A 19,308-nucleotide genomic window follows, 5' to 3' on the forward strand; every position below is an offset into this window, starting at 1 on the left:
CACTACAGATTTCTGGGCAGACTTGAAATAAAAAGACATTATTTTTCAGTCCTTACTCTTCCCTTTCCTTCTTCAGGCTTTAAGTATAGTGTCTAAGGAAAAATCTAGATGATGATGAGCCTCAAGAAAGCTGATTCTCAGTAAGCATCTTATGTGTATGTAGATCTTCTACCCTCTACCTTTTTTTTTTTTTTAAGATTTTATTTATTTATTCATGAGAGACCGGGGGGGGGGGGGGGGGGGAGGGGGCGAGAGAGAGAGAAAGAGGCAGCGACACAGGCAGAGGGAGAAGCAGGCTCCATACAGGGAACCTGATGTGGGACTTGATCTCGGGTCTCCAGGTGCTAAACCGCTGAGCCACCTGGGCTCCCTCCTACCCTCCACCTTAAAGAGAACTTGATTTATTTAATTTAATATTTACTGAGGACTACCATCTGGTTTTTTGTTAATCCCTAGGCACATGAAAGTTACTGTTGTGCCCACAGACAACCTATTTCCTTTGCCTGGATGGTATCATTCTGTTTGTTTGGCTGATTCTTTTATCCTTCTAGTCTCTGCTTGACTATTACCTGCCTGAGAGGCCTTCTCAAGATCCCCCATTATTTTCTGTCATAGCATCCTGTTCAGTACTTTCATATTACTGCTTTAATCTGTAGATACACATAAGGGTATAAATCTAAGAGACTCATCTCTTCCTACCCTTAAGTTCTGTGAGGGCAGGGAACTTGGTTCTGTAGTTTAACATTCTGTGCTTACCTCTAGTGCAGAGGACCCAATGAAAGTTTGCAGCTTTCAGTAGCAATCAAGTAACATACACTTACACTAAGAATATATAAATACTAGGGAAAAGTGACCCAAGGACCTGAATCATTCTTCTCTCCAGATTTTTTTGAATGTACCTGTCCTGCCCTGACACCATGTTTCCCATCCATTCTCCAAACCTCTGAAGCAGAATTCTGAAGTGTACAAACATTTTTTTTCCATCTGTCACCCTTTTACATGAGAAGCCCTTTGCAAATATATTCATTGAATTGGTAAGTGCTGGATTCCATCAACCATCATAGCTCTAGCACTCAAGAAGCTTGTAGTAGAATATGAATCTATCTAGTAAGACAGGTAAGGAGAGATGAACTGTGAGTTGTGGTGATCATGGAAGTCATATTCCTAGGGATGGCTTTGACATTTGTTTTCCCAACTATGCTTAGTTTATATTAAGTGCAGCACTTGTATTCAACACCGAGGAATATGAGACCTTGTTTCTGTCTTCCTATTAAGGCTGACAGTACATGGTTGGTACTCCAAGCAGTTTCCTGAACATACTGTCTTAACAGTTTCTTTTATTTAAATGGCCTTTAATGACCCATTGCTGTAAGTTTTGACGTTAGAACTCAATAATTCTATTATTTCTGTGACAGTGAACTTCTCTTCTGAGTTCTGTGTGTCTTCTTGTGAATTCTGTGGAAACCTGTGTTCCTTAAAAAGGGAGATTGACACTCTTATTGCTTTCTTGACCTATCTCCTTCCTATGATGGGCACCCTTGTGAGGATTATTTCTTCACAAGCAATTTGAAACAGATTGTACTAGTTTTATCCTGCTGTTTAACAGAATGCAGATTTTGTCTTTTGAAAGATCTAGGTCACTGACATTTCAGACCCAAAATGAAATATACATTGTTAAAGTTCATTTTTGTTTTTTAGTTACTGTGGAAGTGCCCAGGCTGGAGACAACCAGCAGCTGCTTTGGACTGGTGAAAACCACCAAGGCCATCTCCATTGTTATTAGCACCTACAAGAAATGAAGTAACATAGATTATGATCTAATTATGACACCTGCTTATAAAGTGCATAAGTGCTTTATAATTTTGTAACATTTTCCAAGTTTTTTAGTAAAAAGTTTTTATCCAGTGTTTAATCATTTCATCTGTATTGAGTCTTCAATGTAAAATGCCTTATGTATAGAATGCCAGTTGGAAAGTTGTGGGAGATTATTTTGGAGAGGAAGGCAGGGCTAATCATTTAGGAATTGTGATAGCTAATTCTAGATCTCCCTATTGCTTGAAGTCCAGTCAAGAGCTGACTGCCATCTGCAGATTCTCTCCCACAGGCCTTTTGCAATTGAGCAGTCAACTGTATTACATGTTTGGCCTTTTCAATAAGTGCTATACTAGCTAGTCTCCAAAGATGACCCTCAGTGAAACATGCCTCTTGATACTCACTCTTCCATTCCATTTTGGGATATGCTCTAGCTCTGTGACTTTATTTTTATTTTATTTTTTTATACCTTAAAAAATTTAAATCCAGTTGATTAACGTATAGCATATTATTAGTAGTTTCAGAAGTAGAGTTCAGTGATTCTTCAGTTGTATATTAACCAGTGCTCATTACATCAAGTGCCTTGTCTAATGCCTATAACCCAATTATCCCATCCTCCCACCCCTCCCCTCCAGTGACCCTCAATTTGTTTCCTATGATTAAGAGTCTCTTATGGTTTGTCTCCCTGTTTTATTTTTCCCTCCCTTCCCCTATGCTTCTTTGTTTTGTTTCTTAAATTCCACATATGAGTGAGATCAAATGATAATTATCTTTCCCTGACTGACTGACTTCGCTTAGCAGAGTACCCTCTAGTTCCATCCACATTGTTGCAAGTGGCAAGATTTCTTTCTTTCCTTTTTTTTTTTTTAAGATTTTATTTTTTTTATTCTTGAGAGAAACAGAGAGAGAGACAAAGACATAGGCAGAGGGAGAAGCAGGTTCCCTGCAGGAGTCCAATGCAGGACTCGATCCCAGGACCCCAGGATGACTACCTGAGCCAAAGGCAGATGCTCAACCACTGAGTCACCCAGGTGCCCCAAGATTTCATTTTTTTGATGGCTGAATAATATTCCATTATTATATATATACCAAATCTTTATTCATTTATCTGTTGATGGATAGAGTCCATTCATCTGGGCTCTTTGTATAGTTTGGCTATTGTGGACATTGCTGCTATGAACATTGGGGTACAGATGCCCCTTTGGATCACTACATTTGTATCTTTGTAGGAGAGTCTGTTATGAGTGCAATTGCTGGTTTGTAGTGGCTCTGTGACTTTTTTTTAATTAATACAATCCATCTGAAGTGAGGCTATGCCTGTTCCAGGCCTAAACCTTAAGACAAGTGGATAGCTTCTGTTTTTGCACTTTTGGGAACAATGAGCCATATGTAAGAAGTCTGGGTATCCTGTTGGACTTCCTGTGCTGAAAGACCATCTGGAGAGGGAGTAACTCTGAGCATACATGCATAAATAGAGAGGCCCAACCACCCTGGTTTACCAGCTGAGCCCATCTTATCCCACAAAGTTATTGTAAATGTGAGTGAAGCTATCTTGGACATTCTAGCTCCAGCCACCAAAATGACAGTAGTCTCACGAGAGACTCTTAGGCCAATAGAAAAAATAATCTAGATGTCCCACAAGAAGATGGCTTCTTGACTTCTCCAAGAATCATGAGAAATAATAAACTGATTATTGTTTTAAGGTATTCAGTTTTGGGGTGATTTGTAACACAGTAAATAGATAAATAGTGCAGGTGGCTAGTGGACATTTTGAGTGACAACTTTCCAATTCTGTAGAAATTATAAAAACTAAATCAAGGAGAAATATCTAGCAATTCTCTCAATCTCAGAGTCTGGTCAGGAGATAAACTTGTAAAGAGTCATAGTATAAGTGGTACCTCTCCTTTTGTAGTCACTTGTGCATTCAACAGAAGCAATAATTTTTCTGCATCAGGGTATACAGTATTCCATAGTGTATGTGTACCATACAGTTCAGTGGACATTTATATTCTTTATGTCTAAATTTTCCGTATTGTGAATAATGATGCACAAATGTGAATTTATCTAGGATAATTTAAACTTGTGACTTTACCAATTTATGGTACTGCCATCCTGACCACTCATTCTTTGGTGGCTATCTGTATGGTTGAGAATGGTCATCTATAGTATTCAAATGGAGAAGCTGGTTATATGCTACGTAAGAAATAATATGTATTAGCAGAAAACATGAATTCTGGAACTAGTGAAAATGACCTCAGAAAATTTATGACCTGTCTGATGATATAGTAAGGGAAAGAAAGCCCTACTACATTCTCCCGCACCTAAACTTAATTTGCTATTCCTGATTCTTGCCTCAGAGGTAACCAGCGTAGAATCACCTACGCTGATATACTATATCATGCATAGGAAACTAGTGTTCAATACATTACAGAAATTAGTTTAACTAAATATCTTCCTAAAGAGTGCATCAGTAAAGAGGGCAGCAAAACTGGTGGAAGGAGCATGGACTATAGAATCACATAGACCTGGGATTTAAATCCTCGTTCTGCCACTTCCTTGTAGTAGTTGATAATCACCTGCAAATTGGGGTCAGAACTATCTACTTTATAGTGTGGTTAGGTTATAAAAAGTACCAAAAATTTGGCATGTGAAATAAGTGTTATTTTTCTTTTCTTTCTTACTATATTATGTCTAATCATATAAAGTCTAATTACTGATTTTTAGTGTTAACTTTTGTTCATAAAAGCAAATCCTATAGTATGGACCCTTTATATTTTCATTGATTTCAAAAACTAGTTTGGAACATGTTGCAAAGTGAGCAAGAATAAAAATCTTGATGGACTATGGGAAATAATAACTACTGTTATATTTTCCATCAGTTATCTTCTTTGAATTTTGGGAATAGGAATAGAAGTTAATACTTTTATTTTGTAGATATGGGTTCAAACATGACAGACTTAAATTGTTAGCATAGCATAGCATACTGTGGTGAGCATAGCATAATGTGTAGACTTGTTTAATCACTATGTTGTACACTTGAACCTAATGTAATGCTGTACATCAAGAATAGTTCAATTAAAAAATGAGAGTTGGAAAATGGAGTGCTAGGTTTAGAACCCAGGTCTTCTGGCTCCAACTCTAGTACTCCCTTTAGGTCACATTGCCTAGTGTTCTTTGGTTTCCTTGTGACTAATTCTTGGTCTCTTTCCACGATCATAGTGTATTTGCTTAAACTTCAACAAAATGCTTAGTCCCTGTCTTATATGAGGAATTACGCTAAGCACTGATATTGCCTTATCCATTTTCATTTAGATATTACCTCGGGTAAAAAGGAATTTGTTATTTGGAAGAAAGCTAAGGTGATATTTTTATATTACAATGGTCCTCAAAATTTTTGTATGAAGTTACTGTTTTTACTTCTGAAATAGTATGGCCACGTAGTTATGCTGAGAATTCCTTAGTTGAAGAAGATAAAGAATATTAAAGAAGGTTTTTAGTTCCTTGAGAGCTAATAATTGTTAGAAGTGTTGGCGTCCTTGTAGGAATACCATCATAACATATATGATGGAAACGAAATACAAACCATTCTGTAGGGCTTTGCTGCCCAGTTTTGCTTTATGCTATGAGTTTGTTAAAAAGAAAGAGAGGTTTTTTTTGTTTTGTTTTGTTTTGTTTTTTTTTAAATTTTTTATTTATTTATGATAGTCACACAGAGAGAGAGAGAGAGGCAGAGACACAGGCAGAGGGAGAAGCAGGCTCCATGCACCGGGAGCCCGACGTGGGATTCGATCCTGGGTCTCCAGGATCGTGCCCTGGGCCAAAGGCAGGCGCTAAACCGCTGCGCCACCCAGGGATCCCCAGAAAGAGAGGTTTTGAAACATGAATATTGCTGTTTAAATTACACTTTCTAATAAAATCTTGTTCCAATTTGAGGACCTTGGAAATTGTCTCATTCTCTGTGGATTTGAAGTATCAATGCATTATTTAATTTCTGAAACCAAGGGTAGATTGATATGTAAGATCTTCATAGGGCTCTGTCAACTGCAACTCCAGAAATTATTTTCTTACTGCCAGTTCTTTTTTACTGTTAATCCTTTAATCACTGCTTCTTAAAATTAAAACACACTTGCACATGTATGCCCTTAAATCTTGGAATATTAAATTATAGACCTCAGAGAAATGCCTAACTGTATGTAACTTAGTTTTTATAATTTCTTTAGATTGAGAGATGGGAAGGAAATAGACAAAGTAGTTTATTTCCCATTTGAGAAACTGTTCTTACTATAAATTTCTCTCTTTATAATCAAAATATAAGAAATGTAGAACATGGAGATACTTTTAGGAAAGACTTCATTATTTTTTAACATGTTTAAATGGCAGATTGTGGACCTTTAAACAAAATTTTTAAAGCTATTTTTTCTAAAAAATATAATGATTAGTGTCTAGCCAAGTGCATTTCTTATCTTGATAGTTGTGTATGGTTTCTGTTATATGTAAAAATGTTTCAAATGAGAAGGTGACATTAACCCTACCCCTTTTTTAGACTTGCAAAGATTTAATTTTTATAGAGCAGTTCTAGGTTCATAGTAATATTAAGAGGAAGATACAGAGAGTTCTTATATGCCCTCTGTTCCCATACCTGCATAGTGACCCCCATTATCAGTATCCCCCCACCATAGTGGTACATTTATTATAATTGATGAATCTGCATTGACACATCATAATCCCGCGTAGTTCTTAGTTTTCCTCAGGGTTCACTCTTGGTGTTGTACTTTCTGTGGGCTTGGACAGACATATAATGGTACTTATCCATCATTATATTATTATACAGCTAGCTTCACTGCCCTAAAAGTTCTCTCTTCGACCTATTTATTTTTCTTCCCCTGCTAACCCCAGGCAACTGTTTATATTATTATTGTCTCTTTAGTTTTATCTTTTCCAGAATGTCATGTAGTTGGAATCATACAGTATATAGTATTTCCAGGTTGGCTTCTTTCATGTGGTAGTATGCACTTTAGGTTCTTCTGTATCTTTTTATGGTTTGATAGCTCCTTTCTTTTCAGCACTGAATAATGCTCCATTGTCTGAATGTACCACATTTGTCCATTCACCTGTGAAGGACATCTTCATTCTTTCAAGTATTGGCAATTCTGAATAAATCTGCTATAAATATCCATGTGCAGGCTTTTGTGTGGACATGTTTTCAGCTTATTTGGGTGAATACCAAGGAATGCAATTCCTGGATCGTATGGTAAGAGTATATTTACTTTGTAAGAACTGCCACACTGTCTTCCAAAGTGGCTGTACTATTTTTTTTCCCCCAATGTAGCAATGAATTCCCAGCATAAATGAGACTTCCTGTTGCTCCACATCCTCATCTGCGTTTGGTGTTATAGGTGTTTACAGATTGTGGCCATTTTAATAGGTGTTTAGTGGTATCTTGTTTTGATTTGCATTTCCCTGACATATTGTTCATTTGCCATCTATGTGTCTTCTTTGATGAGCTGTCCATTAAGGTTCTTTGGCACACTTTTCTTAACCAGGTTGCTTATTTTCATACTATATTTTAAGAGTTCTTTGTATGTTTTGGATGACTGTCCTTTATCAGGCATGTCTTTTGCAAATATTTTCTCCTACTCTGTGGTGTAGCTTCTCATTTTCTTGATGATGTCTTTCATAGAGCAGAAGTTTTTAATTTTAATAAGTCCAGGTTGTCAGTTATTTTCTTTCATGGATTGTGCTTTTGTGTTGCATTTAAGAAGTCATTTCCATACCCACGTTCATCTAGATTTTATTCTATGTTATCTTCTAGGGGTTTTATAATTTTGCATTTCGGTGATCTATTTTTTTTTTTTAAGATTTTATTTATTTATTCACGAGAGACACACACAGAGAGAGAGAGAGGCAGAGACTTAGGCAGAGGGAGAAGCAGGCTGCATTCAGGGAGCCCAATGTGGGACTCGATCCTGGGACTCCAGGATCATGCCCTGAGCCGAAGGCAGATGCTTAACTGAGCCACCCAGGCATCCCTAGGTGATCTATTTTGACTTCATTTTTGTGTTTCAAGTTCTGTGTCTAGATGCATTTTTTTTGCATGTGGAGCACCAATTGTTCCAAACCATTTGTTGAAAGTCTTTGTTCTGTTATATTGCCTCTGCTTCTTTGCCAAAGATTAGGTGACTCTTTAAGGGGTCTATTTCTGGATTCTCTCTTCTGCTCTATTCATCTGTTTGTTTCTTCTTTTCTCAAAATCAAATATCTTGATTATTGTAGCTCTTTATTAAGTCTTGAAATTGGATACTAACAACAGTTCGAGAACTGTTGTTCTTCAAAATTGTGTTCATAATTCTTGGCCGTTTGCCCTTCCATATTGACTTTAGAATCAGCTTGTTGATATGTATAACCTGCCTGAGATTTTGACTGAGATTTTACTAAGTCTATAGATCAAGTTGGGAAGTACTGACATCTTGACAATTTCAAGTCTATCTGTGAACAGAATATATCTCTCCATTTATTTTGTTCTTTGATTTTGTTCCACATATTTTTGTAGTTTTCTTCATAGAGATGGTGTTATATTTATACCAGTTTCATTTTTAGGGTGGTAATGTAAATGATACTGTGTTTTTAATTTAAAATTTGACTTGTTTATTGTTGGTATATAGGAAAGAGATTGACTTTCATTTGTTAACCTTGTATCCTACAACTTTGCTCTAAATGCTTACTAGTTCCTGGAGGTTTGTTCGCTTTTTTCCCCCCCTGGAGGTTTTTTGTTTTTGTTTTGTTTTGTTTTGTTTTTGTTTTTGTTTTTTTTTTTTACTTTTCTTTGTTTATGTCTACAGAGATGATCGTGTCATCTGCAAATAAAGACAGTTTTACTTCTTTCTTCACCATTGTATACCGTTTATTTCCTTTTTATTGTCTTATTGCATTAGTTGGTACTTCTAATTAACCATGTTGATGATAATTACAATTTTTATCCTCTTTTCTACGAAATCATGTTAAAATTTTCTTCATTTCATTTATTCTGCAGCTCACCAAAGCTCACCGACAAGGACACATGGTGAAAGTGGATTGGCTGGATAGATTGACATTTAGAGAAATAGAAATGATAAATGAGGTGGGTTATATCCCTCTTTTTTTAACCCCCCAAAATATTTTTTCCAGATATCTAGGTCAGGACTTTTTGAGAAGCATTGCTTATTGCCAGGTTATCTCACAAATGTGAGAACATTGAGGATTACTTGTAGTTGTGAGTTTTGTGTTAATAAGCGGAAAACTTGGAATATCTGTTTTTCTTATGTTTTAATGTTATATTGAACCATGAAGTAGGCAGTGGACATCATAAGTATACTTATGTATACATAAGTGTTATACAAGTAAAGCCTGGTTAAGCTGAATGCCTCACTTGTGTGTTCTCTATTTGGCAGCTTATGTTTAGATTCAATTCAGTATTGGATTCTTTCAACACAATGCTGCTGTTTTCCTTCAATTACCTTAAGTCATTGTTAGTACTTGCTCTCCCCAATTAAAATATGTGTGTTTTATGTGCTATATTACATGTAAGACTCTGCACCCTTAGTAAAGTTGCATGGTTTCAACGAACTTTGTTTCTTGATCTTGTTTTTTGATCCAGAATATGTTTAATTAAAAGATGGCTTCTATGAAACTCTTTCCAAAAGCTGGAACAAGATTTTCTTTTCTTTTTTCTATATTTGCACTGAAATACTAGATGTGTGGCCTAAAATTCTGTGTCACGAAGATAGAAAGAACAATTATTTTAATCACATTAGGAGAGAGAAATGTCAGTTTTTGTGATGCCTACCTTATTGTGATCACCACAGGGCATAACTGACTTATTTTATATTCTCTGAAAGAGAATATAGTGGGTTGAAAGAGAGATATTTTTAATTTTACAATGAACACTTAAATTCTATTGTTCATTTTAAAAAAAGAAAATTAGTTGTGTCTAACAATGTTTATATTCAGTATGAATAAACTGGGCATTTTTTCTAAATTTATTCATAATACACTCATGTATTTCAACTGAAAACAAGTTTACTTTTTTGAATGTTTATAATAGTCACCTTCCTAAAATAGCTAAGTCAGAATATTTACTTATATTTTTCTGTTCTTCAGCATAGATAGCCTTTGGTAGAAAAGGCAGTGGTAGGGCTTACGTTGTCTACCCATGCTCACCTTTTTCACCCCCACTCTTTAAAAGATAGGAGAACATTGCCATTACTATAATTAGACTATATAATATGTGTCATAAAGCTGAACAATTTAAGTAACTTCTTTAGACCTTTATGATTTTACACATAAAGATTTAAAGCCGTTTTAAAAACTGTTTTAAAACTTACCACCCTTTTAGACTTTCATTTATTTTCACTTTATTATTGTCCTAGTGTTTTCCTTTTCTTTTTTTTAAGGGGACATGTTGTTAAGTTGGAGAAAAAGTAACTGTCCCTCAGTATATTTAAAGTATATCGATAAAAATTTACAAATGATTGCTAATTATCTTAAGACCATTTATAAATTGTGAAAAACTTGTGAGAGTTATATCTGTTTACTCAAATGGCTTCTGTCTTTAGTTACATACTTTACTTTTGTTTTTCTTATACTTCCATAGTTAGATTAGACATAAGGTTTAAGGGTAAACTGTTCTTTGCTTAAGGTTGTTATAAGTAGGAGATATCGTTATTTTTGAAATAAAAGTTTTCATGGAAATGAATAAAAAATATCTTCAAAAATTTATATAATAAAATCCAAACTAGAATAAATCAGATATGTCATTAACTTTGAGAAGAGAGTTATAGGTGAATAGTAGACACTACTGGATAAAACAATAGTGCTATATGTAATAAAAATTGTAGTACTATAAAAAATAGTGTGTTTATAATAATGAAATAAAAATTTATTGCATTTTAAGTTGATAGATCATGTATTAGTGACTTGGAAATAATGATACATACTGATCCTTTAAAGGAATGTTGAAGATCATTATTTTTCATAAAAATCTTTTTTTTTTCTTTTTTTTAGAGTGAGAAACGAAGTTCTAATTTCATGTACTTGATGGTTGAGTTTCGGTGTGTCAAGTGTGATGATAAGGAATATGGTATTGTTTATTATGAAAAGGTATTTGCTTTGGAACTGTTTATAGTCTCTGAAGTAGAGGGGAGGGGAAACATTAAAAAAAAATTACTGTTGTACCTGCTGAGATGAATTATTTGGTTGCAGGATAGCAGCAGACAGCTGTCAGCAGCAGCTGTTTGTATATACACAAATCAGATCATATAGCTACAACAAGATTACAAAAGCCGATCACTCATGTAATGCAGTTCTGGGTTCCAGAATTCAATAAATATGTAACAGATGAAAAACTTTTTGATTAATTGTTCTGCAAATTGGCAAGTAGGACGTTAAAGCAATAGCTTTATTAACAATTATTATTCATTTGAAAAATAAAAAGGGAATCAGGTTTTAAGTGATAAGCTGTTGAAAGTTAAGGGTATATTTATTATTTGAGTTTGTATATATGATGTGTGACCCTGACATAAGTATGCTTATGAAAGACTTCCTAAATATGTATTTATTTATATAATAAATGCAGAATTTAAAAACCATGTTATCAATAGGCTGAGTGATAACAAGTATGCACTTATGGATTGGCTCTGGTCTGGTCTGCTCATTATGCAAAAGAAAGTAGTGTGTTTAATATGTAGCTACTTGAAAAATATCTGTGCTTTAAATGGTTGTTGAAGGGTCTTAATTTAAGCACTATAGAAATAATTGCATAAGTAGTTCAGAACTACATAAACCAGGTATTATTGTGGAAATACTTAGGTGCTTAAATCAGTTTGAGTGAGGACAGACTTGATATGTGGCATAATAGAATAATATTTCTTCTAGTATATAGCTAAGCTTATATGCAGTATCTTTATTAGAAGCAACACTTCTAAATTATATTTATGCCTTGGTGTTAGTTATTAAAGCTGTCACAGTGATTTTTTAAAATATACATTTTTTTAATAACTAAGTATTTAAAAGAAGTTTTCATAATGGAGTTTTAGGGTTTGTGTAGTTAATTTATGATCATTTTTCTGGTACTTCTCAAATTAACACATAATTTTTTTCTCTTTAGCTTCTATCCCTTCTCTTTAGTAAAAGGTTAGGAAAAGTTAACCTGTTTCATTTTTTTTTTTTTTTTAATATGATAGTCTTTGGTAAAAAGAAGTTAAGAGGATAGATGACTTAACATTGCTTATTAATTGATTAGAAAAATTACATTGAAAAAATGGGAAATATAGGTGAGTGAAATCATTTTGTCACCAATACACTTTAATAAAATCATGTTTTACATTTTATACTCTGTGTAACTAAAAGCATTATTTTTTGACCATATGGGATTTATATTGCAAAAACATGCTAATGGGATTAGTACTTTCAAACATAAGAGATGTGAAGAATCTTTTGAAAGACAGCTTTGATAATAGATGAAATAATAACAGAATAAAAATTAGAAGAATTTCAAGTATTTTTGAAAAGGTTCTTAACCCCTTTCTATGGCTTCTTGAAAATTGCTCATAAATTAATGCCTGTCTACCTACCCTGTCATATTTCCACTTAGTGTAAAGATTGCTGGGCCAGTGTATTGAATCTAATGGAAATAGACTTTCTTGTCACCTGTCATTTGTGACAGATAGCCTTAGTGAAGATTACTTGTCACAGTTGGGCTGATAAATGTGTTTTCTGGTGTTGTGACTGAGAACCAGCCTGTTAAACAACGGCTGTGGGAATTTGTGGTTTTCTGTAAGACTCAATTACTGAACTAAAGTCAAGTCCCAGTACTTCCCCTCTTCAGTCTATTCTGATTTGGTTGCATATGTCTAACATTGGAAATACTAGCATTTGGAAATTGACAGAAAAGGTTGATGTGAGATGTACAGTAGTGAGGAAATGAATTTTGACCTTAATTAGTTTAGCCTTTTCCAGTATGTATGCAGTGACATTTATCATGTTGAATTACCTCTCTTGCCTGATTTGGATAAAAATAAAAGCCAATGCTTATCAAAAATGATAATATCAACAAAATAGGACAGCTTTATTAAGAATTGATGGATTAATTCTTATGCAAGTTTGCATTGTTTTGAGTAGAAGCAATGCTGCTGAGTGTCTAGCTGTGTATAAATAACAGTAACATTAGCTCCATGCTTAAAATCCAACTTTTTTGAATGGAACTCAGTTGTGATATCTTGAAAAGTTACCAACATCTGCTTAGTAGTTTTTGCAAATGATGCAACATGTCCCTTCTGTCATAATTTAATTATACTTTGTGGCTTCTTATTCTAAGTTTGAAAATAAGGACATTCTATTTTTGACTACTAGCATTTTAAACAGAGTTAAAAATAACTGACAAAAGCAATCTACTAATTTCTAGACCTCCTATGTCCAAAAACTGTAACAAATTTTTATTGTTAGATTTTATTTTTCCCCAAATATGTCATTAGCAACAACAGTTAAAAAATGGATATGTATTTTAAAATACAGTTGAAAGATACTTTTTTTTTTTAAAGATTTTATTTATTTATTCATGAGAGACACAGAGAGAGAGAGAGAGAGGCAGAGACACAGGCAGAGGGAAAAGCAGGCTCCATGCAGGGAACCCCATGTGGGACTCGATCCCGGGTCTCCAAGGATCACACCCCGGGCTGCAAGCGGCACTAAACCACTGCGCCACCCAGGCTGCCCGAAAGAAGATACTTTTTTAAAAGGGAGGAATGATGTTCATTAGATAGAAGGAGAATACATTGGAGTGTATATTATCATGTATTCTTATCATCTGGTTAAACTCTGTTTATTTTTTTAACTTACTATGCTATAATCCAGGATGGTGATGAGTCATCTCCAATTTTAACAAGCTTTGAGATAGTAAAAGTTCCTGACCCTCAGATGTCTATGGTGAGTTATTGCCAAATTTTTTATGAAGTGCTTTTCTCCAGAGTGATTATGACTTGGATCCACATCATAGAGTTTCTTTTTAAAAAGTGTATCTGTAACTAACTTAGTTATTTGAAAGTGACTCATAAGTCCATTTTAGCTATCTGGAATCAGGTTCAAGTAGAACTTTTACAATATCAACATCTAAAAATATGGCCATATGGTCAGAATAGTTTAGTGTTGGGGAACCATTTATTTAAATTATTGGAAGAATTAGGGAATGTAGTCTGGAAGTGAGAACTTGGGGAACCAGGTATTTGAAACATTGTCATCATATAGCAGGATGTGACACTGGGTTCAATGGATGAGAATTTTAGGGAGACTGATTTTGTTGAAAAATCTAGAAGATTGTTGTAGCTACTAGAACTATCTAATTTGGATCCTGGTGACTTGAATGGTTTTGAGATACCTATCTATGCAATTTTTGAGATGATAGTTTTGGAATATGAAACATGAAGAATTGTAACTTTACAACAGAATTTTAATTAGGTGACTTTAAATTTAGAACGTTTCAGGCAAAAAATCTTTTTAGTAGCATAATTGATAACATGATACTCATACTTACAACTGATTATATCACTCTGAACCATTTTATTCTTACTTTTTACATTTCTAATTGGATTAGTTACTTCCTAAGCAGACCAAGTAAATTTAAAGTAGCATATTAGAAGATAAAAGCATAAAAAAAAAAGAAGATAAAGCATGATGATGGAGGTAAATACAGGTTATTAAAGCAGGAAGTAATGATCAGTGGCCCAACATCAAAGGAAGAGATAGAGGAAAAAGAGTATACAAAATTAGGGGGAAAAAAAGGCCACTTGGGAATCTTTTGGGAAAATAAAAAAACATCCTAAATATGATAAAGGTGACATTTCATCACTGGAACATAGTGCTAGGGAACTGAGTAGCTATTTGGAGAAAGTAAAATTAAATCAGACCCGTACCTCACGTCATCCATAAAGAAATATTCGAAATAAATCAAGGATTTAAGTAATAAAAAACGAAGCCTGACTAGTACTTTACTTTCAGTGGAAGGAAAAACTTTTTTTGTTGTTGTTGTATATATGTTTTTATTAACAATGACTCAAAATCCAGAGGCAATAAAGGAAATGATTGATAAATTTGACTACATTAAAAATATTGCATGGCAAAACACCATCACAAAAAACAGTGGACAAACTGGAAGAAACTCTTCTTGACATACATCACAAAGGGATGAATAATATATAGAGAATTCTTAAAAACTTTGTCAAAAGGAGCAAAAAAACCCAATTAATAGAAAGGAAAAAGACACAAGAAGACAGTTCACACATGTGAAAATAAAATAAATCTCTTTAAATAAAGACAGTATGTTGAAAACTAATGATTTTGGCCATAGGTAAAGTAGTTCATACCAAATATGTATATATTCAAGCATTATGGTCATCGTCCCGGTCCTCAGTCACTACTGGCAGTTAAACTGCTAAGATAATAGTACCATGATATCCACAGGTCACTAGTAGCTCATAGGAAGAGGGAATGCTTTAGTCCTGGTTGTCAGGGAAGATTTTAGAGTGAAGGTTTTATCTGAATAGGTAGGGGATATATGGAGAATGAGGGGTATTATGAGATGTTTTAAGAAGCTGGAATGGTAAGTGCATATTTTGGCAGTAGTGAAGCATAGGGCATATTTAGTTTCCCTATCTCAAAATGGTGGTTTTTTTCCCCCAATTTAATTTCTGTTCTTTTTCTTTTAAGATTTATTTATTTTAGAGAGAGAATGGGGGGAGGGGCAGAAGGAGAGAATCTTCAAGTAAACTCCCTACTGAGGGTGGAGCCTGCTGTGGGGCTTGATCTCAGGACCCATGAAATTATAACCTGAGATGAAGAAAATGGTGATATTTAAAAAATACATAGGGCACTAAAGTTGTAATAAGAATAAAATGTTAAGTATTATAAAATGGTCTCAAGTAAGCAACTATTTACTTTTGCATTTCTTATTGGCTGTTGAGACTTCCTTTTGATGAAGTTTACATTATTGGTTAATATTTATAAATATTTTATAGGAGAATTTAGTTGAGAGCAAACACCACAAGCTTGCCCGGAGTTTAAGAAGTGGGCCTTCTGACCATGATCTCAAACCTAACGCTGCCACAAGAGATCAACTAAATGTAAGAGAATTTAAAAATGATTAACATAAAGAAATATGTACTTTGGTTGCAACTGATATGATAACTACTTCATTTGAGAGTGATTCAAATGCATGTTTTTCACAGGTCCATGAAATCTATGTAATTTTGACAATTTTGCTTTTCCTGTAGTTTTTTTGTTTGTTTGTTTAATCATTTTGAGGCTTTGAGAAAATATATTAACCCTGGAGGCAGAGCTGCAAATATATACTTCCCTTGGTTTAGCAGTCTTAGAAACTGGCTTTAAGGTATTGTCTGAGAGAAGCCTTGGTATGCACACATGCATTATGTGTGTTTACTTGATAGGGGAGATGTTTATTATTTTCTTTTTCCTTTTGGAAAGAAAGGGGACTTTTGTTATTTTAATTTAGTTTGGTTTTGGTTGAATGAAATGAACTCTGTAGTTACAGATTTTTATATGGAGTGTGACTTTTTAAATCTACTCTTCTCCCTCTACACTCCAGTAATATCCTTTTGAGACTGATAAGTCCACCAAATTAAGTTTTACTCTGCTGCATATACATTCTCCCTACTTCTATGATAATTCTATTATAGAAACATTTAAATAAATGAAAAATTTTAAATGAAATGGAAATAAATAGGAAGAATATATTTGACAAAAGCAGTTCTTTTTTTTCTTTGTTGTAGATTATTGTGAGTTATCCACCAACCAAGCAACTTACATATGAAGAACAAGATCTTGTTTGGAAGTTTAGATATTATCTTACTAATCAAGAGAAAGTGAGTATCTTGAATATTTTCCTGTATGAGATTTATCTGCAAACTTTGTTGCTAATGAATAAGATGAAGGTAAACTGCCATGGAAAAATAGAGTGTTACTGTCAAATTAAAAAACATGTTATAGGGCAATATGTGTGAAACTTCATTTTTTACATATTACTAAGGGTATACACACAAAGATACAGGTACCAGTTTGTAGATGCACAGATTATACATAGGTGCATAGTTTGAATGGGGGAAGGCAGAGAGATTTGGGTTCAGTTTCTGGCACTTCTGGTTATTTTTTTCTAGGTAAGGTTAGGAGAATTACTTTGGAGGCTTGGTTTCCTCAGTTTTCTAAGGATACTAGTTCTTCATTCACAGGTGAGATAATACTGATGAATAACCTGGCCAAATACCTGGCACTTAGTAGATGCAGAGTAAATATTGATTCACTTCTGTCTTCATTGTTCTCACGTCTTTGAACCTGGATGACTAGCAAATTATTTATGTTATTAAAAAGACTATAGGGCAGTCCTGGTGGCTCAGCAGTTTAGCACCGCCTTCTGGCCGGGGTGCGATCCTGGAGACCCGGGATCGAGTCCCACATTAGGTTCCCTACATGGAGCCTGCTTCTCCCTCCTCTGCCTGTGTCTCTGCCTCTCTCTCTCTCTCTCTCTCTCTCTCTGTGTGTGTGTGTGTGTCTGTCATGAATGAATAAATAAAATCTTAAAAAAAAAAGACTATAGAATTTTGGAGGAGATGTGGCTAGAAAGGGAGTATGAGAAATGAAATTTGAAATGTTTAATGAGTTTGTGGAGTGGCATCCATCTTGGCATGCAGGATAGAGGCAAGGTCAGAACTAGACATTTGCTTTTCTTTACTTTCTTTTTTTATCTCTCTTTTTTTCAAGATTTATTTACTTATTTGAGAGAGAGCACGCATGTGTGAGCAGAGAGGAGGGGCCGAGGGAAAGGGAGAGAGAGAACCTCAAGCAGATTCTGTGTTGAGTATGGAGCCCAATGTGGGGCTTGATCTCACAACCTGAGATCATGGTCTGAGCCGAAATTAAGAGTCAGCTGCTTAACCAACTGCGCCGCCCAGGTGCCCCTAGACATTTGTTTTTCTTTTTTTTTTTTTTTTTTTATTTATTTATGATAGTCACAGAGAGAGAGAGAGAGGCAGAGACATAGGCAGAGGGAGAAGCAGGCTCCACGCACCGGGAGCCCGACATGGGATTCTATCCCGGGTCTCCAGGATCACGCCCTGGGCCAAAGGCAGGTGCCAAACCGCTGCGCCACCCAGGGATCCCGACATTTGTTTTTCTTAATGAAACAGTGGAGTTGATGAAGTTTCTGGAGAGGGAATTTTGATAAATTCGTCAGCACTGGATTTGGGTCTGGAGACTTGGTTCTGAGTCTTCCTTTTGCCACTGAGAAAACTTTTGACTTCTGGTTAATCACTTCACCGGTGTGAATCTTAGTTTTTCATATTTAATATGAGTTGATTAAATGATTGTTAATGTTAAGTCTCTTTTAGTACTTAGTGAGGTTAAGTCTCTTTTAGTACTTAGAGAGCAAAGGTGAGGAAACCTTTGCAAGAGCATAGAAGTACCTCTTGATGTGCTCACATCTCTGAGTTAGAAGGGAACGTGGTCAGTGAAGTCATAGAAAAGTGGATTGTGTAGAAAATATTTGCAACATCACACACATGCCTCAGCAGGAATTTTGAAATGGGTTGGGGACAAAACTGAAGTGTCAGGAAAATTAGTATCTGTCAGAAAGCTATTATATAATTATATGAGAATTAATGAATATGTTTTACAAACTCCTGAGATAGTCTTTGGCTACTTTTGTTACTTGTTTTTCTGAAACAGTTGCATTTTAAAAGAAAATAAAGTAAATATAAAAAGAAATAGAAGAGAAAATTTTTATATTTTCTAAAGTAAATATAAAAATTCAGTTGCAGCTCATCTTAACTCTCTTACCTTTTCTTTTTTATCTTTTATTGATACCTTGGGAAATTCTTTGTAGATGAATCATATTAACTCTCCTTTACATTGTTAACAAGGGTAAGAGAAGAATTTTAAATTTACCATAGCTTTGAGTGTTATTCTCTTCATCACATCAAAAGAAGAAATATTCATCAGTAGAAACTCCGGTTTCTGTGTTTTTTAAGAAGATTGAGCTGGTACATGATACTTTGTTAAATGAAGAATAACCTTTGTCACAGAAATTGCATCTTGAATGTAGCACAGTTTTTTTTCTAAAATACACAGTGAAATATTGAATTAAACCTGTTAGAATGTATGGGTTCAAGAAGCATAGAAAAGATTTACAGAGCAGAACTGCCTTAGATAGAAAGGCTTGCAAGACAAATTGTTTGTTTAAACAAGTAGTCACTTCCCACTGAAATTCAATTACTTCTAGATATGTGCAAAAGAAATAAAATGCTGAAGTGATATAAAGTGTGTGACAAGTTTCATTTACCTAGTTGATTTCAAGTTTTCGAAAGGTGGGTGATGAAACTTCAATTCTCTGGACATATTGTAGGATTCTTATGATCACTAGAGTTAGAGCAAAAGATATTTTTTAATGTTTGGGAAGCACTT

At 34.6% G+C, this 19,308-nt stretch overlaps 1 protein-coding gene across 3 annotated transcripts in view; it reads left to right on the forward strand.

The window, feature by feature from the left end:
• The window catches only part of PIK3C3 (phosphatidylinositol 3-kinase catalytic subunit type 3), a 137,086-nt gene that overhangs the window by 30,915 nt on the left and 86,863 nt on the right, over positions 1 to 19,308 (forward strand). For all 3 annotated transcript variants that reach the window (XM_072829415.1, XM_072829414.1, XM_072829413.1), the window contains exons 5-9: positions 8,843 to 8,929; positions 10,852 to 10,947; positions 13,699 to 13,770; positions 15,855 to 15,959; positions 16,626 to 16,718. In XM_072829415.1, the coding sequence (XP_072685516.1) occupies positions 8,843 to 8,929; positions 10,852 to 10,947; positions 13,699 to 13,770; positions 15,855 to 15,959; positions 16,626 to 16,718 (453 nt within the window). The remainder of the gene's footprint in view (positions 1 to 8,842; positions 8,930 to 10,851; positions 10,948 to 13,698; positions 13,771 to 15,854; positions 15,960 to 16,625; positions 16,719 to 19,308) is intronic.

This window comes from Canis lupus, chromosome 6, assembly GCF_048164855.1.
Source record: "Canis lupus baileyi chromosome 6, mCanLup2.hap1, whole genome shotgun sequence".
NCBI classification, from domain to species: domain Eukaryota; kingdom Metazoa; phylum Chordata; class Mammalia; order Carnivora; family Canidae; genus Canis; species Canis lupus.